This window comes from Neodiprion fabricii, chromosome 5, assembly GCF_021155785.1.
Source record: "Neodiprion fabricii isolate iyNeoFabr1 chromosome 5, iyNeoFabr1.1, whole genome shotgun sequence".
Classification (NCBI taxonomy): domain Eukaryota; kingdom Metazoa; phylum Arthropoda; class Insecta; order Hymenoptera; family Diprionidae; genus Neodiprion; species Neodiprion fabricii.
Genome location: NC_060243.1, coordinates 7,543,130 through 7,566,673, shown reverse-complemented (window position 1 = coordinate 7,566,673; position 23,544 = coordinate 7,543,130). Strand labels below are relative to the sequence as shown.

Sequence of the window (23,544 nt, the reverse complement as noted above, 5' to 3'; positions counted from 1 at the left end):
TTGATTCGGGCCGCGCCTTTCGAAAGCTGCGTATGTTTTTATACCATTCCCCGCATTTTTCAAGAACGTAATTTCACCTTCCTCTCATTCCGCATTTCGAACGCATTCCGAGGACTGTCATGGCGCTCGAACTCGACGCGCAACTTCGCATTGATATTCACCAAGCTTAACTCTGCCCACTGATGAGCTGGGACGAGGAATTACCTCACCTAGCAACGCCTACGTGCGGAGGTTGATATTCGCCTGGTAAATGTTGAAAATGAAAACGGATAAACAAATGACGGAAAGAGGAAGAAGAAACTGCGACGCAGAAGATTCTAGAATTTTCAAAATCCGTCATCCGACATCTCGATGCTCAAGTTTGCTTCGCGAATTACTGAAGTTTCTTATTCGAGGATCAACAAACCCGTTGCTGATCATATCCGGCTGATTAGATCATCTTGGATTAAATCTGACTAAATCGAATTTTTGTGTCATTACTCAAGTCGTTGAATGAACTCGTTGATCAAGTTAATTATTGCCAGATATTTTGCGTGGAAAATAATCGAGGAGGAAATAATACCGAGGCGAATAATTATCACTCGGAATCGCGAAAGTGGGTTCAATTTGGGGCATGTGCTTAGGACGACATCTGGGATCCAGCGGCCCTTGATTTGTGCTCCTTGTTTCTGGTCCGGTCCAAGATCTATGGTCTTTCCACCCCAGAGCCGCTGTCCCTTCACTCAGTCATTGATGTATCGTTTCAATTGTCTCAGGAGCACGCCTGCGTTGCAGCCAATGTGACAAAGGGAGAGTAAAAACCATCGAGCATCGTCCGATTGTCGTTTGAAGAAAAAATTTCGGTCCGAGATCGTTGAGAGAAGTGAAAAATTACGTTTATTTATTTTATTTGTTTATTTTTTTTTTGTTTTAACCACTTCGCCTTTGCCTTCACCGATTAGCTGCTGGCTTTTCTCCAAACGCGATAAACTGTCCGAGAGTAAAAGAGGGGAAAGATTGTTGTCTTTGCGATATGAGAGTTGCCAAGTTTGATAGTGGATAACTTTGGTTATTTCCGTTGATTCACGCATCTGTAGTTCGTTGATGTCTCGCATCAATCTTCTCGGAAACTGATCGGGAGAAGATAGTATCGCACCGTCCGCTTCGCAAGCTCATACACGAAGTGGTAATCTTTCAAATCGATGAAAAAACCGTAATCTTCATTTATCCTCTGCCGGAACTGATTACTCAACTCGCGAAGTAAAGGGTTACTCAAAAATGTCCTCCTGACGTCGGTACCTTGTTGCAACCGCCATTTCAGCACCACATAACCTAACTTCTCAATTTTAATGGAGTAAAATCGTAACATTTAGGGTTTAAAATTACTCAAGTCGTATAAATGAATGAAAAATAATCGATAATATACCTGCTCCAACATCCATACGCGAAAAAACAGGTCAACGATCAGTTTTAAGCCTGATTTTGACTAGTTCGATTTCTTTCCACCAGATGGCGCGCATGGATTTTCAAGCTGCTCACGCTGATCGGTACACGATTTCAGTCGTTTATCATCATCCGCGGGGAAAATTGCGCTAGCCGGACGAAAGGTATAATAACATAAAGGGAAGATAAATACTGTACAGCGATACGGAATTCGGCTGACATCAGAAAATTCGATCAAAATCGTTTGAATTCTTGTCCGAAGAGACGGATAGCCGACACGATTGTGGAATACTAATGTTCAGCGACGGGTGGAGGAGGACTGCTGGAACCGTGCCGGGGGGCGGAGGGGAGGGGGAGAACCTTTCTTCTATTCCATCTTCTTACCTCCCGTTTTTTTTTTTTTCGTTCCCTTTGCCGAGGGGTCCTTCACTCTCCCTCTCTCTCTCTCTCTCTCTCGCGACGTACGCGGTGCGATGTCATGGTGTGCCTCCGGTTTCGAAGCTTCTCCTCCACCTCCTCCAACCACCTTCATCCTATGGATTCTTTTTCTGGTGGAAGCGTCGGTCCTGCCGTAGGCATTTTAAAGTGTCCCGCAATATTTATGAGCCAACAAACTCTCCCGCCCCCCGGAAAATGCTCGCGGGAATTGAGAGATTCTTGTTTTACGCTCGGCGAACGTCGATGCGTTTTGCGAATCATCCGATTCACCCTCTCCGATGTATAATATACTTGCGTATTCGGAATTTTATAGAAATCATGATCGTTTTCAATTTTCGATACTCTATCATCGGCCAGCTTGATCAATTTCGGAATTTGACGCCACCCGCGAGCTTTTTTTTTCCCCTTTTTTTTCTTCTTTCCTCTTCTCTTGTTTTACCACTCGACGGCATCGATCTTAAACCATTAGCGACTTCGGTAGCTGATCCGAGGGTTCTTGCCGAGCTTTCGAAACCCCGTAGGAGAAGGCCAATTGACGAAAGCAGGGCGCGATATATTCAAACGGGTGAAACCGCGCGACAACCACAATTCTATTTGGTTCCCTGCAGGATGGAAAACGCACAACGTATGCCGGTCGGAGGGGTTCCAACCCTCCAATGCATACTGTCGGGGCACGTTTCCACCCCCAACCCCTTTCTCTCTCTCTCTCTCTCTCTCTTCGTCTCCGGCTGGTCTAATGGAACCGGGCGATTTCCCCGTTCTGAATTTCGAGCGAACAATGTACAATAGAGAATGAGATAGATAGAGAGTGAGACAAGCTTCGAGTGCAGGAAAATGCCGGAAAATTTCGCGTCTTCGTACGTTCTTCGAACGTGATATCAAACTTACGATCTTAAATTTAAAGTTATTGAGAAAATCTTACAAATGGATACTATCGTTGCAAAAAACTGTTTAAATATGGAACGAATGAAAAGAAAGTAAAGTACGAGTGATCGTAATAAAAAGAAACAGCAATATGCGTAACAACATTTTACAACGATATATGTTATTCTCATTTTGTACATCCAGAACTATATTTTTGGGTTACAAGTTTTACGATAATTGTAAATAGTTCGGGACTGTATCGTAATCGCGACCGAGAATTATCTTTGTATACAAAAATATCTCGAATATTTTTGAAGATAACTTCACTCAAGCCTCGCTATCGGGAAAAATTCAGGAAAGCTGGTTTTACGACTGAAATGTAGTTTTATCTCCGAGAGAAATGTTTCTAAGAACTCCAAAGTAGGTATGTGAGATAATAATCGCGAAGGACGAACGCGCGACACAATCGTAGTATTTTTTATTTTATTATACTTTTCAAAACATTTTTTCAAGAGTCGTCAGACTTCAAGGAAAGCTGAGACAGTTTCTATTTTTCACTACGGAACGTCTTGAAATGCCGTCGCAGCAGCGTGGTTCGAAACTGCCAGCACCTTCTCAGTTGACTTTTGAAATCTGATCCACACTTGTGATTAAACGAGGTGCACGGTATTGAATTTCGCTTGTGTCTACGTATCTTTCAGCTAGCTCACACCGGCTGAAAATCTTTCTCGGAATTCATAATCAGCCGCAACGTAAAGTTGTCGCGTATACAGGTTTTGATAAAAGGGTGACGATAAAATCTCGACGTTTTTTTTTTATACACCGCTAATCGTTGTACATTGTTGGAAATAAGAAAAATGACACGTGAAAATAAACGTACACCTGTGAGAAAGAAATTAACAAATTCGATATCCGTTTATGCTATTTACGTCAAGCGTAAAACGCGCTTGACGGGGTTTAAACGGTTCGAGGATAATGGCGGGGGTCGCAGCTCGGTGAGTGAAGTCGGTAGATGAAAATCTGGATGTTAAATGGGGTGGAATTTTTGAATTTCAGAGGCTGCGTGTAAGGTACGAAAGCAAGCATTTTCTCCGTCGTAGTGCAGCGGCAAGTCTATTCAAAGAGAAACGTTTCATTTCCCCCCGTTTATCGGGCATCACGGGGCAGCGGAATCGCGTCGTTACTTTTTATCCTCAGGTTTATTTTTTTATTTCCTTATTTCTCATTCGCTTTCTTATTCGTCCCCGATTGCTTAGCCAGCGAAGAAACAACCAGAAATCTCTTGTCTCAAAGTCGTCCTTTTTTCACAAAACATCAAGCTGAACGAATAAGAAAACCGCATTTCTAGCGGCAATTCCGATGATATTTACCGCATGCGAATGCCGAGGGGATGAATTTGGTATTCCGATGAAATCCCATGAAAATCGAACGTCAACGGAATTTGAAGTAACGTCCTTCGGTCGCCTTATTCTCCTTTACCAAATATCCCTGTATATTTTCATTTCTTCTGTCGTTTTTCACGCGGAGATTTTAACCCTTAAGCTGCACATCGGGTCAAAACGTCCCCACGGCATGTTCGCCATAAAATCCATACACTCAGAGAAATATTTAGTTCGGGTTACCGCTCGGTCCTTAACTATTTTCATTTTTTACCACAATCGAAAAATACACTTCCAGGTAGAAAATGAAAATTAGTTTTCTAGCGTGCCTCGTTTTTCGTAATTCCAACAATATTCAAACAGTTTTTTCAGCGATACCTGTTTTACTCAATTTTTCTAGTTACTGTAACGAATGAAAATTTTCTCAGTGTATAAAAAACGTTTGGAACAATCTGATTCCATCCAAAATAAATATGGAAAATATCGTTAATTCGTTCTTTTGCCAAAAATTCAATCTCGTCGCTCAGTATCTCCATTTTTTTTATTCTTAAATTATATCCGTATCTTGAGAGTTACTCAGTCAATTTTCAGCTGAAAATATTGAAAATTCACCGAGTTACAATTTTTATTTATTTATTTTTTTTCGAGTCAAATGATCCATCTCCCGGTGTTCGGTTACTTGATTAATTTTTTCTCGTATTGAAAATTTGATTTTGTTAAAAATAACATCACTACGCAATGATTTTTGACACGAAATTTCCAGCTACCCCGACTTTACACCAATATTACGCAGCGTAAGGGTTAATGGAACGAGGTGAGGAACCGGACGTTCCCATCTTCGGATCCGGAATGAAGACTTCTTTGCCTTCTTCCCACACAAGTACACGTACTTGGATTATACAACTTGCAGACACACTCTTCTTCGTAACTGGCGTTGAAACGCTGGATGAAAACCTTCAAGTTTTAAGCAGAGAAACCTTCGCGTGGCTCAAAGCTCGTAACGAGTTGCTTGAAGTGCGAGTATAATGTGGAACTTATTCATAGAGAGGATTTTGTGTCCGTGTAACAGCGCTGTAACCCAACGTCACGGTCCGTCAAGGCCTCGATGACTTGTTCGTTTCTCGAACCTAATGTAGAAATCATCTTGTTTTTATTTAGTTTTTTTTCTTTCTTCTCCTTCTTCTTCTTCTTCTTCTTCTTCTCGACACTCTTGTTACGTTACTACTTCCAGCTCATCTGCCGCGCTTGGTCATTCCCATGGTGTAAAAATATCAGGCTCGTTAGAAGCTCGAAATGTTGGTAAAAAGGAAGAAAGAAAAATGCATCACAAGCCAAAGATAGAAAATCATTCTTCTAAATAATGCCGGTGTGATTGTTTGATTTGTTTTTTTTCTTCTCTTTTCAATTGATATTTCACGAGCTACTTACAAATTCTTAAATATATTTACGATTACGAATAGTCTTACATTATTTTTACAGTCTTGAAAAATTGCAAGGTTTCTCATTTTCAAATGCCAGAAAGAAGAACGTTTTTATCGGTCATTGTCTAAAACGGACAGAAATTTTTTTATCAAATGTATTAAAAACCTATCGTCACAGATAATTTATTTGTCGTAGAGGCTAGAAGTTTTATTTAATTAGATTCAAATTTATTTGGTATGTCAGATAAATCATTAAATCCGACAAATCGAGTGTTTCTTTTTTTTTTTTTTTTTAAGTTGGAACGAATAAATCTTGCACAGATTTCTGTTCAAGCTAGATACTTTCGTTTCGATCCTGAGAACTTGCTGAACACGATCAAAAAAATGTAAAAATTCAAATTCGTAAACAACAGTTTTGACAACACGTCAAAAGTGTTGCACGCGCTATTATAATGACTCTCGTTATATCCTCAGACTTAAAATATACGATATAAATTTGTCTAATTCGGTATAAATGGAAATTAAAGGAAAAAAAAAACCTGCAAGATCCGATTATCGCCTAAACACGTGGAATGTAAGGTCTTAAAAACGGGTGAACTTTTTTTTTTACGTTGACGTGCCTATAAAAATCTCTCTCTCTCTCTCTCTCTCTCTCTCTCTCTCTCTCTCTCTCTCTCTCCCAGTGAAGGTTCGCAGAGACGTTCAACTCCGCTGGATCCCGGGGGAATGGAGCACTTGTCTTTATTTACCCCAAACGCCGTCGCGTTTTCCCCGCGTCCCTTTCGCGCAGTAAAAATCGCGTCGATTGGCTTTATTTGCCGATCCCGTGGCGCAGCTGTGTTCCGGAGCGGAATGGAAGAGCGGAAGAATGGAGAAACGGGAGAAATAAACAAGACGAGTGAAAGAAGCAAAAAAAAAAAAAGAAAAACGTCGGAAAGCAAAATACAAATAAGAACAGAATTGTCAACGATCGGAAAACACAATCTCAACGAGACCATCCGCGCGTGCTTCCCTTGAACGAATCCAAACGCACTGACGACTACGGGGAGGGTGAAGAATCGGCGAAGGGTGCAGGAAAGAAGCAACCGAGATGAGTGGACGTGGGGTGAAAGACACCGGTTTGCCAGCTACAGCTACGCAAAGCATATTTACCAAACTCGCGCCTCGAGATTACAACTAATTCTATTCTCCGATCATCCGGAACCGCAGCGAACTTGATCAAATACTTGTCTTATTTATGGGGGTGGGTGGGGGGGCAATTTTTGTGACAGAATCATTTTTGACTTGTTAGAATATGCGTGCGATTGCAAAGATTTCGAGAAAGGTTGTCATCGTTTCACCGAACAAGGAATGTTGAAAATGATGTAGAAAAAATAGTTTCAAATTAACAATTAGCTGTATTATACGACTCGCGGATATCGATAGAGAAACATAACGTGGCTCTATTTTTTTTAAATTTATAATGGACATCGAATTTTATAGCCAGAACTCATACGTATATGTTATGTACTGTGTGAGAACGATATGTATACACTTTTTGCGTTTCAATTATGCCGAGTAACTGTTGAAGCTTCGTCAACCGGGGCACGGTTGAAATTTGGAATTTGAAATGTTGCGAAAGTGCCTAATTCCGAATTTTTTAGCGGCGAAACTCAAAGTAAAGAAATCCAAATTTGACGGAACGAAAACCGACTACTCAAAGTTACAAAAGTGCAAAGTTCCGAAAGTGCGAGAGTGAGAAAATTTTTAAATATACTCTACTGATAGTTTATTCTTTGGAACTCGAATTTTCGGTATCTTGCATTTTGAAACTTTGAGAAACTCTTTTGTTTCATCAAACTTTGAGTTCTTTACTTCAAGTTTCGCCACAAAATAATTCGGAATTAAGGCGCTATCGGTAATTCAATCCCGCGGTCATTGACCTCGGATTGAAACTTCGCAAATTAGCATCGAGCATTGCCATTAAAATCGTGTATCAATACTGTTGAACGCGATTCTCCTTACGGAAAGTGAAAGATCTAACGCCAATAAACTTTTGGCCAAAGTAATCCGCGTTCGAAACCACCTTGCAGCCGGTTTCGCCCCACAATGTTTTCACGAAACTGACTAAGCCTAGTGACTTGGCCGTACATCCCTGTATACAAATGCAGGTGGCTGGACCCCGAGGGTTTATGGCCCCCAGTTGTGTCGATCATCCCGGTCACCGAAGGGCCAACAAAGGGGCAAGTAACAGAACTCGTTTACATACAAACGACTTGCAAGCTCCTCGGAACTTGTTTCAATGAACCCTGGATTTGAGTCACTGTCCGAATTTACGTCGATCCGCATTGATGCGAGGGATAGGACGAGCGATCATCGTTATTTCGGTACAATTAAATATAAACCGACGAATCATTTTCCGTTTGCGTTGCAGAAAAAATAATAATTATGAAAGGTAGAATTAAATCATTATCATACCGGACAATTTTCTCAGGGCGAAACCCTTTCGAATTATTTTTAATTGAATTCTCCTGACGCAATTTCCACCCCCCGCCAAGCTCCGATAAAACCCGAGTCGAGGATTTCGTCTCCTTCGCTATTCTGTATATTAACTTCAATATTCTTCTCGCTCATATTTCTACGCATCCTGCAGTAGTATACCTCGGGCATATTCCACGTATACACATATATGCGGTGCAGCCGCACGGAATTGTCGCGGAATATTTTATGCCCGTCGAGACCGTAACCTACAGATGGTGTCCCTAGTACCGCATATTTTTATCGGGAACACCGGTGCTCCTCCTGTGACGTCGCGGCATATCCAATGAACCCCACGGGACACACCATTCTTATATCGAAACCACCCCCCCACCCCTCCCCTTTCATTCCCCCACCGTTCCCGAAATTTTATCCGCTCCTTGTTCTCCGCTTCCCTTTATACACATGTGTCTTTCCACGATGGTTTCGAAGAAGAAGACACAAGAATTTAAGAAAATAATTGACGATAATAATAACAATAATAAGAATAATAATAATAATGATAACGGTGATTTGCGAAAGCTGGCGCGTGATTTTCGAAATCAAATTTCAGGCGTTATATTGGCTTGCCAGATTCGCCTCCCGTAATTAACTACGACGCGAAAGAGTTTTGCGGGTTTAACCGAACCTCGGTTATATTATTCGGGGGCGATGCGGGTTGCCCGAAATTAATTTAATTAGCGGTAGGATGTCTGGCCCCAAACTCCTGTTAAATTCTCATTAATAACATCTGTCGCTGGCTCGCACGGTTCGCCACTCTCTGGGTATACCGTGGATGCTATGATTTCCAAAATTTCAATCTATACGTATCACATTGCGCTCACAATGGATTCACTATTTATACTACACGAGGTGAGCAGCTATCGGTAAAAGATTAATGCAAAAAAAAAAAAAAAAAAAGAACGCCAGTGTCATGTAAGCTTGAAAAAAATTAAACCGAACTGATCGATTCGAATTTCATCGATACAATCTCGACCTTGTCGTTAAAAAGTAAAAATTTGATTACGGAAAGTTGAGTTGTTGGTTGTGTACTTTAGAAAATAATACAAGCTTTCGTAAACCGCAGCTTTTGATCTTTTGTTTCGTCATTTATTTTTATAACGAAATCTAGGTATTCGTTTTGTAACGCAGATTCAGATTACGACTGATCAGAACTCTCAACCACGAAGCTGCGGAAGGTCTTATTATCTGTAAAACGTTGAAGCGCGCAAAAGGAATCCAGTTTTGCGCAGAATCGGGAGCGAATCGCTGGTTAGCCGGGTAATTATAAAGGCCATATAAGCCTGGAAGCACGCAACCGGACAAGCGTGGCAACACGCGGGGTAGGCGGAGGATCGGGCGCGAATGGAATCCGAGTGGCGGGAAATTTGAATAGTTGAATTTATTGAATTCTACATAACTTTGGGTTAATTAAACGGAGCGGTGGCCGCGTTTGAGTGAGACGCCGATCAGCTCGCAGCGGCGCGATTTCCTCGTACAAGAAATAGCAGCCGCGCGCAACCAGCCTTCTCAACGATTTAGCATAAGAATGGGACCCCATTATCCATAGATTCAAACGGGAAGATACGCGCAGCCGAAAATGGCCGAAGCGGTAGCTAAGGGGCTGGTGACAGATGCTATGTATGCAAATTGTCCGCCTCCTACGGAGGATAGAGAAGGAAACCCTGGCTCTGAAGTGCAGTCTTGAATCTCTGGCGGCGCCTCTTCTTCCCGGGTGAGAAAACCTCCGTGAAACGATAAAACCGGCTCGCGCGCTTATTCGGTTAACAAAGGAAATAACCGTAGTTGGGGAAATGTGTTAATTGAAAAAGAGAGGAATGAAGGAACGTTTCAAGACGGCGAAGGGAACGTAAAATCGACGAAGACGAACGAAGGAGGAAAACAATTTTCGATGATTTTCTTACACCTAAGTTATGTCACCCTAACGTTTATTCTCTTCTCGCTCTTCTTTAGCTTCAGAAATTGCCAATAAAGAAAACGAGATTCTCCCTAAACCCGAAAATTGTTCCGAAGGAACGTTTTTTTTTTTTTTTCTTCTTCTTTCTAATTTCAATTATTATCCAAACTTTGACACGCTTTCTTGTCAGTTTTCGGAATTATTGTTGAAAAGATGAAATTAATTATAGGTTTTATGCTGTTCCCCCCCTTTTAAAACGTTCATTTTGCAAACTTCAACGAAATATCGATTATATATCTAATCTCTTCGTGAAATTTAAACTATCAACTTCATATTTCTAATTCTGTTATATTCTGTGCAAACCAACTAATTCTCAGGATAATTTCTTGACTATTGTGACGGTGATTCTGACCCTTTTCGTTGATATGAAAAACCCTCAGCCAGTAGCACTCTGCGGTTTATAATTTTACGACAACTTTCAAAAGATGTCTCTGATAATTGCCGTTCCATTTGAAACCCATAAAAACAAGCATAACTGTTCGACTACTTGATTCCCGTAAAAAAAAAAAGACCTGTTGAATTGTTTCCGTTATACTAGAAAGTCGCTACTTTGAAACGCGGAGAAGAAAAACCAAAGGAATACACCGGTAACGATCCGCGGTGTGTATTGGTGCGGTCTGAATGTTGCGCAAACTGGAATACGTGAGTGTAAATAATAGCATAGCCGTAGTAATTCCGTACGAAGGATAATAAATTATGGTAGACCGTCAGAAGCATGTTGCAGCCTTCTTCTTATTCTCAGCCTCTATCTTGCTTACGTACACCGCAACACAACGTGCCAATATCCGAACGGCGCAGTGCCTGAAGTAACACATCGAAGAATTCTTTCCCGATCCCGAAGTACATTATTTACAAAAGGTATTGCAAAAGCCGGTGTATCAGCTGTCGATAATCACAGAGTAAATTTCGTTCCTCGCTTCGATATCTCGAACCCTCAGCGCTTGCCTGAACAATAACCGCAAAGAGAAGAGCTCCGACTTTGGTTCGATATTGCGATGCGTTAGTGAGACTTCGCGAAGGTTGAACAAGTTTCATCGCTCCAGCTACGCGGGGCAGATATGAAATTAAAGAAGGTCGAATCCCGCAGCAACGGACAAAGGCGGATGTGCTCCGCAGGGAGGAGAACCTGCACCAGGATTCAGGATTAAAACCGAGCGCACCTTCAAAGGGTGAGTTAGACGGCGAATGCTCGTAGAATGAGGGAATCCGATAGGACAGGATAGAAATGGAAAGCGAAATACGACCTGAATTTCAATGTCCCGGCGAACTTCGTGCTTGGAAAACTATATCGGAAAATAACAGCTCCCTCTGAGGAGGGGCAGAGGACTCCGTTTTCACAAGGACTCGGGCAGCCGTTTCATCCCCATTCTCATCCTTGGGATATAACCGAACGCTACTTTCCAAGCTCAACAAACTGCCAGGCTCCACTCATTGTTCCCCGGGTTTTTTATCACCGGAATTAAGACATTCGATAAACGTTTTTTTCTCCCTTCAAAAATTAAGACGTCCTCCGTCCTCCCCTCAGCTCTCAAAGAAGGCTCAATTAAGCATCGCCGTTTTCACTTGAGAAGAAAACGGATGTATACATATATTCAGGTTTTCAGACTTGTTAGCGAACGGATGAACCTGATTGTCTAAACTAAAAATGAAAAAGGAAAAACAGTTCAAAAAACCTTCGGCGTTTAATCATTTTCAAGTTGTTGATATCTTATCTCGTTTCATTCCAATTTGCTCGGCTCCATTTCAATCAAACAGGTATGGGGGATGTTGTTTCTTTCCAAATCACCATCGTTGTCGCAAATAATGTCGACGAAGATTTTTTAAACAGTTTCATCCCTCGTCCCAACTTTTTATTCAAACGGACGGAGCCGATTCATCCTTGAAGATAATTCGGAATCGATGCGAAGCTTGTACTATCGTGAGATGATCGGTACTGCATTAGATCCGTAAAGATCCGGATCCCTCAAGCTTTCAAATGTCTGGGCATGTTACCTGGGTAACGGATACTTTCGACGTGCGAAAAGACAAGGAAAGGAAAGAAGGCGAGGAAAGAAAAGTTTTCCGAGATCGCGGAGTGAGTTATCAGCCAGCAGTGTTCCACGGAACATTATGCAGGCTGATCCCCCATGGATGGGCCATCATACGAAGCTTATACCAAGTTACGTCGACGCTATACGAGGCTTACATCCCATAAATGGTGGGCTGTTCAGCGACTGTGCCCGAGCTATTTACAGTTTGATCTCGTACATTAGAATCGCCTTATCACAGACGGGTGTTTTAGAGTTCGGTAAAATTGGCGTTGTTATGTTTCCTCGGCGAATTGAAAATTCGGGAAAAATTCCACCAGCGGACGAATCAATCTGGAAAACAATCCAGAGGTAAACAGGGTAAGGAAAAAACGAGGGTGGGAATTTCCCGCTGAGCAGACGAAATTCTGGTGAATCTTTTGGGTCCTCCTCTTTCTGGTACATCCTTAGAGTGGAAACCCATCCCCCTGGTTTGAATCTCGCCCAGGATTTCCACCGCCTCTACAGAATCGTCGAAATCCCCAACGATAAAGTATCACTGGCGTAGCTTCTGACGGATTTCAAGTTTGTCCCTCGATTCTCACCGGTTCGGAATTCGACGAGCGTTTCTCGGGCTTGCACCACTGGATCTGGTAAGATATCCCTTTGTCTTGAAAGCTCCCTAAAGTACCGCGTTGAAGCCAATGCTTATCTTAAGCTCACCTCTCCCTCCGCCCCCCCTATAAATCGAACTTTCCAAAGCTCACCGCTATTTACTTTATGCATACGAAAATAACGCGACTGTCGTTCGTTACCATTATCCGCGGTCGTTGAGGATTGAGCTGAATTTTTCAAGAGGGTAAATTTATCCGCTAATGAAAATTGATCTCCGTACGGGATGAAAATATTTCACTATACTTCAGCAAACCGATATTCGTTCATCCTGGAAATGACATTTCAAATTCTGTCCGGTAACAATCGGGATCAAAAATATAATATTCCGTGCTTGAAAATTTTCCATTCAATACTGCGAAGTTTACATTAATTTTATCGAATTTCCGTATCACTGGAAGATAAATTTCAACAGTTCAAAAGTAGGGGTACAACAGCTCGGCGAGTTTGAGTAATGCCTAAATAACGAGGGCTGTTTTTCACATTGACGAATTGTTCTTGAAAAATTCCTTCCGAGACGCGCGGTGCCAAAATGTACCCAGTGATAAATGCCCGGTAATACGACAATATAATATAATAATAATAATAATAACATATAGTAATACGAAAGAAATTCCGCCGAGTTTTTAACCCCCTGCCCTGCAGTGAAGAAATTTCTGGTAATATATCAAACGCCGTTCTCAACTTTTTCGTTTAATAAGTTGGGGTGTAATTTTTCACCTTATATATAGGCGAAGGGGGAGGAACACGTTGCACTGCTCAATTCGAAACTCTTCGAGGTCCTGCGTCGCGGGGTGTCGGGGATGAAAGGCGGCTCTCCTCGTCTATAGTTCGAATCGTTTTCGAGGGTGTCTGAAACATCTCGCGTTCCCTACCGCAAAAACGTCACGCTGTACTTCCGCGTTTCGAGGGTTATAAAAAAAAAAAAAAAAAAAAAAAAGAAAATGAGGAGGGTGAAATTTCCGGTATAATTTCCGAAAAGAGAAATTGCAAAACCGGAATGAAACTACGACCGGCGTCAAATCGGTTTTGATTCGGATCGAATTGGCAGGATGAAACGATTAACGATGTGGAAAGATCGGCGTATATTCCGCATGTTTGCGCGATTATAATCGTCGTTCCAGTGAAAAGGGAAATACGCGTGTCCGTATAATGCACTGGGCTTTGGTTTAATGACTAGCTGGTAGAGGAAGAATATACGATTGCCTAGAGGAAAATTGAAGCAATTTAAAGTACGGTTAAAGCTTTTAACAAAATTCCCGTATTTTCTTGGTTGAGTTGTGGTAGAGTTTTGAATTTTTGCAAGGTTGATACACCGTGCATGTATACGCTTATTACGTATGTATCTCTTCGTAGAGTGGATCGTATTATTGTAACGCTCACTTCTGCGATTCTTGCTCAAGAGCAGTTTATCGTGACGTAAAATTAGCATTTTTTTTTGTTTTTCTGCGTAATAGAAATACGACTGTTTCGTTAACGCGTTAACTAGATTGTGTTTTCCTTACTTTAGCTCATAGTCTTGACGAGAATTTAACGAAGGTTGATAACGATCGTTCGTATTGTAAGCAGAGCATTGATGAATTAAACGAACATCCTCAGTCAGTGGATTTTTAATAATTTGGAGGGGAAAGATACCGTGATTTTATTGATCGTGAATCACTAAACCCATCATCATATTTTGGAATATCAGAAATTTATGTCAGTTTATTTATTACCGATAACTAGTCGATGCCAGTTCCACAAAAGCGAATCGGTTGACATTACAAAGCGTTAATTTGAAGGTTTGTATTTTTTCAACTTCAAGGGTCTTTGTCTTAGTATAACAGATTAAAGGATTGTGTGTTCAATGAATACCGAGATGGAATTTCGGTAAGCAAAATTTTTTTTTTTAACAAACCTGTTTAAACATTGTTCGAAAAATTATGTGAGAGTAGAAGAAAAAACACTTTTACTGTGAACCCCCCCTCCTGTTTCTGCGTACGTCAAAAGCTTTTTTTCCGAAGAGTCACCAAGCATCCAGACTCAAATTTAACATGAAAACTTAACGATAACTGCGTCATTTTATAAAAAAAAATTGTAATTTTTTCAGATCCGCATAACTATCGACGATTGTCGATGACGGACGAGCTGAAACAAGGGGACCATCAAAAAGGTATAATATGATTCATATATAAAATAAAAATCATGTGTATTTTTCCTCTTATCCTTTTTAAAATTCGAAGTTACTATTTTCGCGACAATACTCCGACGTAGTAATACAACGACGGAGTTTCGGATTGAGACAGTAATATCAGGTCGTGATATATACCGAGATGTTTGCATCGAAGCGAGGAGAGTAGTATTTGCTTTGACACCTTTCTCCGGGGGAAGTTGGAAGCCTCTGGGGGATTTCTGGCGTATCCGAAGGACCCTCCATCCATCCCTCCTCGAAGAGTCGTCGTCGTCGTCGTCGTCGTCTGGTGGAAGAGCTAACAAACTTATCCCGAAGGCAGCGGGGCGCACCGTGGCAAACTCACTTTCTTCTTCCTCTCTTCTCTTCTGTCTGCTCTAAGGTAACCCGCAGAAATACCCGTAAGAAAAAGGAGGAGAAGAGAGAAAAAGAGAAAAAAATATATATATATCTCTCACACTGCGTGAGGCGAAGTTGTGTTATATACGAAAACCCGCGGATCAATATAACACTGTGCGAAATCACTCACCCCCATAAATTCTCCCCGCGTTATGCGAATGCGGTTCACGTTTTTACACATACAAACCGACCGACATTCGTCACTCCGTGGAACGTTAGCTAGCTAACCAACTAATCCAATCATTATCCATACCGTTATCACGTATAAACCCTGCAAAAAAAAAGTATAAATAAATATTAAAAAAAAAAAAGAAAGCACAGAACCGAATAGAAAGTCAGTCTCCGAAGTGTACGATAACGTTTCAGTTCATTCCTCAATAAGGAAGTCCGTAGTTAGAGGCGTCCACGTTCTCGTACCGAAGGTGCATGCCGACATTTTACTTCGAGGAAATGATTCATACCGATGTTAAAACAAGCGATTGTTTATAACGTATAGGAGCGAGCTGACGTAAACCGCATTCGCAAATGCACCCGCTTCAGGCTCTTTATTGTTCATCTTCAAGCTCCGTTACAAGTGCAAGGCGCAGCTTTTGCTCTCGTGCCATTTGCGCCATATCGGAGATTCGAAACGAGCCTCCGGTCGTAGACTATCGTTACCGCCGTGTAGGTAAAAACGGCCCTCACCTTTCTAATCGAGTGGTGCGTGAGAGGTTCGAAATATCGCGTAGTCATCCCGGCCTCACTGCGGTGTCACGAATAAACCAACTGCACGTGATATCGTTTGGACTAATTGAATCGACTGCCCGCTGATAATCGTACGAGGTACGGAAGGATCTACGGACTTACTCGATGGTGTTCCTGGGACTCGAATTGGGCGCTAATCGCGTCGGCCTGCATCCAACGTCGGCTATTACCGCTAATCCGATAACTCAAGATTGGACCGAGTGCCCGCATTACAGGCATACGTGTATGGGTCTGGTTTATTAACGGCGTATATATCAATCAACGGTAATTCGATGGGACCTGAACACTGCGAGCATCCTACTCACCTACAGCGACTACCAACGCGTATCCTGAAGAGGTTATCGCAAGCTGCGCGCCGACTGTTGCCTATCAATGTATCTCACATGATGCGGGACTTGACTTGTACGAGCTGCCTACTGCCGTTTTTATCACGTCGTTTAAATACCAACCGTACAGTTAATGCCCGAGGCCCATTGCCCGGCGTACGCGATAATTGTACAGGGTCCGTGGCTGTAGTAGCGTATGCGCAATGTCACATCACTCGGACGATGTGGCCAAGATTGTCGGAAAACATAGCGCGAATGACCGGATGATTTAAAGGTAGTTTATGGCACTGTAATAACACTGCAGGTTCAGAATTGCATTTAAATTCATTGAAGAAACGTGTATGGAAGTACACGAATCGTTGGTGAGGTCGTGCTTGTGGCAAATGACAATGAGCCGATACTTTGTTGAAGCGAAGTCTCGTTCTACAACGGCTTTAAATGCACTTCCAGTCGGCAGGTGTGTACATCGTACAACGGTATGATAATAATCGATGTCCAGATGGCAAGGTACTCGAAAATAAGTCTACAAGTTCTCCGGACGACGTGTCCCTTTTGAAATATTTCGGATTCCTGCGGTGAGGCAGGTTTTCGGGTATTCACGTGGAGCATTAATGATCAGGATCAAAGAGGAGCGGAATGTGCCGGTCCCTCGAATCTGGCGAAAGCTGGAAACAGGGTCATCGGATGGTGCTCGTGGTGCGTTAATTTGGTGAGAAGGTACCAAATCCTGGTAGCCACCGAGAGAGAACCACTGACCACATAACCAGCATAGCTTGAGGCCGCATGCCTGTCCCTGTCCCTCCGCCTTCGTCCTCGGCCCTCTTCCTTCTTCTCCTCCTTATGCTCTTATGCCATTCACATACTCTCCACCGAAATGCCTGCCTACTGCGTGTACGTACGTACGACGATTCGTTCAGTGACGTCGTACGGCCGGTGTATATGGTAGCTTGGTACACCATGCGCCATAACCGCTTTGAGATAACTACGCGGGCACGCCAAAGCTTTACGGGGAAAAATGAATTTTACAAGAACGCGGAGAAGTCGGTCCGCGATTATACAATTTTTACCAACGAGGGACCCATTCTACTTAGACTTAGACCTCCTCGTAAACGTCCATTTATGATCGACCAGGGTCCGTAACTTCCATGCAATCACGAACATCGTTCAATTCATGGATCGTACTCCCAGGCTTTCACGGACTTCCAAAGTGGCGGTGAAGCTTCTTCTTCTTCTTCTTTTTCTTCTTCTTCTTCTTCTTCTTCTACTTCTACTTCTACTACTACACTACTGAACCTCTGACGGAGATCCGCGATGCCAGAGGTCGCTGATCCTGTTCTCATTTATCGAAGGAAGCTGGTACTCTTGTTTTGACGCACACCTTCACGAGATTAGCTGCGTGCAGTCAGTGCACCTTGTAGTAACCGCCAGTCGAGCTGCTCCGGCGTCAAGGACTCAGAGAAGGTCGATGAGCGGACGTGGATGTTTTAAAATTTCAGAATTAATCCTGGGCGATCAGGGGTCGAAGGTCTTCGAGGGCGACGCGGTTCGGCGCTGCGCGCCACCAAATGATCATTATAACCGCACCCCCGGGGTGAAAAATGAGGGTGTGGATCGGAGCAGCGGAGGCTAAGTAAAGTGCTCGGGAAAAGTTTAAGTCGAGTGGATTTCCCTGTCATTTTCTTCTCCGTTACTCGACTCGGTTATACAACGTGCGGAAAAATCTGGCTTTTATTAAACCCATTTATATCGTAAAGTGCCCCTCGACGCGACTACTTGACGCCTGCTACCGGTGCAGGGTATTCACCTGATCTTTTCAATGCGAACACCTTTCTCACTAACTCCAACACCGCGCTTTTCTCCCCATAAACTTTACCACGTTCGGCTATAAAACCATAAACTACAGGGTGTCGGCTGTTGCCAACAACCCTTAAACGCCATTTAAAGAACGTTTTTCAAGATTGTCATTTCTCGCAAAAAAAAAAAAAAAACACCACCACCATTCTCGGTTTTCGTTTCTTTTCTCAGGTCTCAATTCTTTGTTTATTTTCAATAAATGAGATTTTGCGATTTGCAACAATTTTGCAACGCGTAGCCGCGGGAGTGTGTTTATACACAGTCTTTACCGTCTCTTCTCGAACTAACTTGAAGCTGTGAACTTCTCGTCGTCTTTACCTCACAAACAAGTGGCTTGTTTGTATTGACATTCGGTCTACAACCTCCAATAAGTAGAAAAAAATGTCGTGTGGCTGTTTATTATTTCCGACGCGTATACGTCACCTATACAGCATCTTGATCGCCGAGAGAACAGTATTTTGTGAATTTTTAGCCTTGCAAACCAAATGATCGATATAGTTTGAAATAAGTCGGTATAAGACTCGCTTTATAAGCCTGAAGCATGACCGAGGTGTACGATTTCTAATCCCAAGAGCTCCGCATGGTGCACCGTGTAGTGTATCTATATATACATCTACACATGATACTCGGAGTAAAATAGTCCGTGGCATTCCGTACCGTAAGAGAAATTCGACACCCTATACTTTTGTTATTTGACTGGAGGCTGAAGAGGGTCGGAGGCTGGGAACACTTTGCGTTATGGGTGTCATGTACACACAAGTAAACGGAAACACGTGTGGCACCAATGGCCTCGATTACAACCGTGGCAGAAAACAATTGAGCGTAATGCGATACCGTGTTCCACATATTAGAAACGAAACGATTCTCTCTCCTCTTCGATCAATTCGTACCTACGTGTACGTCAACTAAGAAGCCAACTCTGAATTGAAATTCTCGTATGTGCTTGTGTTTGCCTTTGTGTGTTTAAGTAACGAGTCGAATGCGCGAGGTAATTAATTTTGGAAGTTGAAACGCCGGCTGCACCCACGTGTTATACACTCTACTGGGAATTGTTCAGTTGTTTGGTCTATCATAGCACCATTACTTCACTCACCAGTTTTGGAATAGGTGCTGAATCATCAAATGTCGAGATTGATTGCATTTGGATTTACCGAATTGAAATACTACTTTTTAAAAGTTTCGTCATGTTTCTCCTGATTCTGGAAACTCGTGGTGTCTTAGATTCGATAAGAGTCTGAAACATTCAATCGAAATTGGAGTAATGCAAAAGTGGTAAATCAGTTTCAAAGTTTCAAACGTCTATCGATTATTAGGTTATCAACCGACGTATGACTCTCTTTTTATTTCGATCTTTACACAACCAACGAACGAAATGGAATGTCGAGGAATCAGATCGTCGATACCTAACGTCCTCTGTTCCATAAGGTTTCGTAAAGTGGACGTCGTGTTGGATTTGTATAAAACCGTTAAAACACGTCTAATTTCGATAAAGACAACGCGTTTTCAGTGCGGTAGCCGTTGATCACTGTCATCGGTGAAGCGTACAAGGTGCGGACGTTACATGGCAGGGTAGCTAATAACTGCAACGGGAACAAGCCGTAAGCTCGAAGTTATTACAAAGAGAGTTTGAAGGGTAAACGCTGGGTCCAAGACACGGCAATATAAGACACAGGCATATTTCTTGCGGCAGGCTATAACGCGCCAGTATTAACTGACTTAAGGATCCGGCCTCTCTCTCTCTCTCTCTCTTTCTCTCTTTCTTTCTTTCTTTCTTTCTTTCCTTCTCCTCTCCTCGAGGAATCGCGAGTTCGCGACGCAACAGCAGCTGTACCATGCGTACTCCGTACGTGTGTATGCATTTGTACATACGTATTACGGATACGTAGAATCCCGCAGTACAGATACACGCCCCTAAGAAACGTTTGTACGTCGACGGTCTGCCGCGTTACCACCGCGGGTTCACTGACTGCATCGGCAACCGGGTATAAGCTCACGGCGAATAGCAGCGGCCTTATCGTTTGACTAGAATTCAAATCTCCCGTGTTGGATGTAGAGACAAAAGGAAGCGCGTTACGTTCAGCAAGAAAGGAATAACACCAAGAAAACATGCTGCGAAAATTCCCTGAGGAGAATTACCAAGCTCGATGAAACTGGGACTCTCTCTCTCTCTTTTTCTCCGGTACATGTAACCGCTGGCAACACATGCAGCGAAGAAGAGGAGAGAACGAGAAGAAAAGATATGGAACAACAGCTGATAACAGGAGCGGAACTTACCACACTTTCCCATTAATCCACTTGGATATAAACCTGTCGTATGAAAGACCGCGAAAAAGCACTAGCTTATATATACCTTGAGATATTTTCAATCTGCTCGGATTGTCTCTTTTTTTTTTTGAATGGAATGTTGCCTAGCGTACGAGGCTTCGATGCATGTTTTGATCTCCTTGTTCTATGAAACTCGCCTTAGGACGGCTAGGACGTTCTGTTAAATTAAGGAGCTTGAAAGACATCTTGGAACACGGTACAAGAAATACCGTGGCGAAAGAAACTATTTCAGTGGTGTCGGAGACGCTGTTCTCTTCTATCCTCTTTCGTTGCAGTCGGACTCTCGAGAGGAAACGAATTGATGATGCTTTGAAGAAAGGAAGCATAAAAAAAAAAAAAAAAAAAAGGAGAGGAAGAAAAAACAACAAAAACGGTGAAAGAAGCAGAGGGCACACGGTTTAATGACGAAGAACAAATCTCTGGAACGCGGACCGAATTTAGAATTGTTTCTTCAAATATCGCGGGATTATATCATGAGATAATATGTGTTGAGGATTTATTTGATTTTCTCATTTTCGTAGATTTTTTTTTTGGTTTTGTTCTCGCGCACCGTGGTTTCATATTCACACTTCATCGCTGCGTTAAATCATTCGGATATTTCCACTCTGGGTAATCAATTTCGTTCCCATGCCGTTCGTCGAAATAACGAATCATCGTGCTTCGTTTGTAGATGATCGGTACGAAAATGGCGTCGAATTTTACCGGTCAACACATTACGAGTTGTTAATTACACGAAGCACGAAATAGGAATGTTATTGAAATTCTTATACGCTAATGAGCAGAAGAGCTACTTAAATCCAGCTACGATTAGACTCGTTAGACGAAGTTGCGGCGTAATTTTATCCTGAGAAATCACCCTCGAAACACCGAGAGCGGATCGCTGTGTCAGAGCAGACGCGGAGCGGTCAAGAATGATGGATACAAACGGTATAATAACCGGCCGGAATATATGAAATATACATGTGTTGCCCGATAGAATCAAAGCGCGGAGCACTTAACACATGACAGCGTTAGAAAGGCCCGCAGCTCCGGTCAGGCCGCGTTAATCAGTTTATTAATCCCGTAATGCTCCGTAATAACTGGAATTTCAAACCACCCGTCAGCAGACCGCTCCAAAATGGTATTTCAATTACTCTGGATAACTGGGTCCGAGATGTCCCGGCTGCTTTTTCGACCAGTTTACACTAAACCCGAATTCCCATGAATTGCAACGCGCGTAACATTTTTCGCTTCATGAGTCGCTTCTTGGTGAAAATTAAACTCTACCTGTGAACGTGGTCAAGACTGCTCCAGGCTCTGCTCAACCTGCAAAATGTGAGATTCGGAGACCTTGATCTGAGATTGCCGATCCAGCCTGAAGACCTGCTCCGCTTTATACCGGTATCCTGCATCGTTGCTTGAGTTATTGTGTGAAGGAGTGTCGCAACGTGCGTGTATATCCTACACGTCGAGCAGTGTAGAAGGTTTGCGTATTATTATATCAATATCTGCGTTACGTCATCCTGCGGCAGCAGCACTTTGCGCCCGAGGATTGCGCAACCGCGTAATCACTTTGGCTGATCACCGTGACTCCGAATCTTGAATTTAAAAATTAGTAATTCGGCGCTCGATCCAATTGAGGCGACTGCGGTGATCGGATTTATCATTTTCACTGTATTATTTTTCGACACTTTGTTTATCCTTCCACCTCACCGAGCATCAAATTATCCACAGCGATTTGCCGTCCGAGGAAAAGAGACAAACTGCGCAGCGTTATTTATACACAGGAACAGCGACGCGAAGGCGAATCACCGATCACGGACTCGGATCTCTCTTCCAGCCGTTGCAGACAGCTCGAATCGCGCCGACCTTCGTTTTCAATACCCGGTCGAAAAAGGCTCGGATGAATTACAACTTCGCTTAGAAAAAAACTCGGTCCTTCCTTTAAAGAATGACGCAATTAATCCTGCCGCAGTTTCGTTTTAATTACACGCCAAGTTTTTCGAAGACTAACGATTTCCGCCCTTGTACCGATCGACTGTCGAGGCTTATGAAAGTACGTCTAAAGAGACGGAAAGAGAGGTGGATAAAATCTGAGATATCTCGGTGTTTTCATAGAATTTTTTAAACATCTTCTTATCTGCTCGTAAAGCAGCTCCCCGAGTTAATTAAGAGGTTTTTCATGTTCTTCTTGTTATTTTATTTATATCTATTTATTCACTCTCCACTTCACTTCGCGTAGTATGCTTTTAAGCGGTATAACACGCCCACGCGTTAAACTCACCGTGTACAAGGTATACGCACGCGATCGATCAGCCACGAAAAGGTTGAAATTTAATCGACTGGTCCCTTCTACACGTGTGTGTGTGTTTGTGCGTGTGTCTGTGTAATTAACAATATGCCGGAGAGATTAGAAATCTTGTACAGAAACAATCCTCTATATCCGATCGATAACGATTCTTTTCACTTCACCGTTACAGTATGCAACAAATTAACGGCATCGACGTGTATCATTGCAAATTAAATCGCCACGTATGTTGCACACAATTGCTTAAAAAAAACTTTGCACCGACTTAATTATCACACAGACACTCGCGTTTTTTGTTTTACGGAGAAATTTTGCTTTTCTCTATCACAATTATTTATCACCGAATAACTTTCAACACCGATGTGAAACCAATGCTTAACTCGCAACGCACGTTTCGAGGAATCTTTCAACCGGCTCTACGGTAACTTGCAGACGTACACGAGATGACGATGATCGGATGACCGGTGCTATAAGTTTCGGTCGAACGTGTCGACGACACTGACTGAGCAAAAGAACCGATCTCTCAGCTATGTCGATTCCTCCACTCGACTGCGGCACGACTCTTACAACCTGCTACCACTGTTTACTATAGCAGCAACGAGGAGGGACGTAGGTACACCTATACCATCGAACAACTCCGCGAGTGTGCGTCTGTGTCGTTTGAGTGCCGAGAGTCCGGTTAAAATAGATCGAGATTATAAATATTCGGGACGCGGAAGCATTTTTGCTATCGAGGAAAAAATTGACACTCGCGAACTCGAAT

The 23,544-nt window shown here is 42.6% G+C and overlaps 1 protein-coding gene and 1 long non-coding RNA gene across 3 annotated transcripts in view; one reads left to right on the top strand and one right to left on the bottom strand.

Moving 5' to 3' along the window:
* LOC124183004 (protein prickle-like) overlaps positions 1–23,544 on the bottom strand; it is a 113,529-nt gene that overhangs the window by 56,622 nt on the left and 33,363 nt on the right. The window contains exon 1 of one of the 2 annotated variants that reach the window (XM_046570923.1): positions 21,761–23,321. The exons of the other annotated variant lie outside the window; for it this stretch is intronic. Coding sequence (XP_046426879.1) covers positions 21,761–21,885 — 125 coding nt within the window. The 5' untranslated portion in view covers positions 21,886–23,321. Of the gene's footprint in view, positions 1–21,760; positions 23,322–23,544 lie in introns of those variants that run through there. 2 annotated transcript variants of the gene reach the window in all.
* Positions 1–23,544, top strand: part of LOC124183010 — a 67,986-nt gene that overhangs the window by 35,366 nt on the left and 9,076 nt on the right. The window contains exons 3-4 of the long non-coding RNA XR_006870912.1: positions 14,766–14,828; positions 14,930–15,228. This is a non-coding gene — a long non-coding RNA (uncharacterized LOC124183010). The remainder of the gene's footprint in view (positions 1–14,765; positions 14,829–14,929; positions 15,229–23,544) is intronic.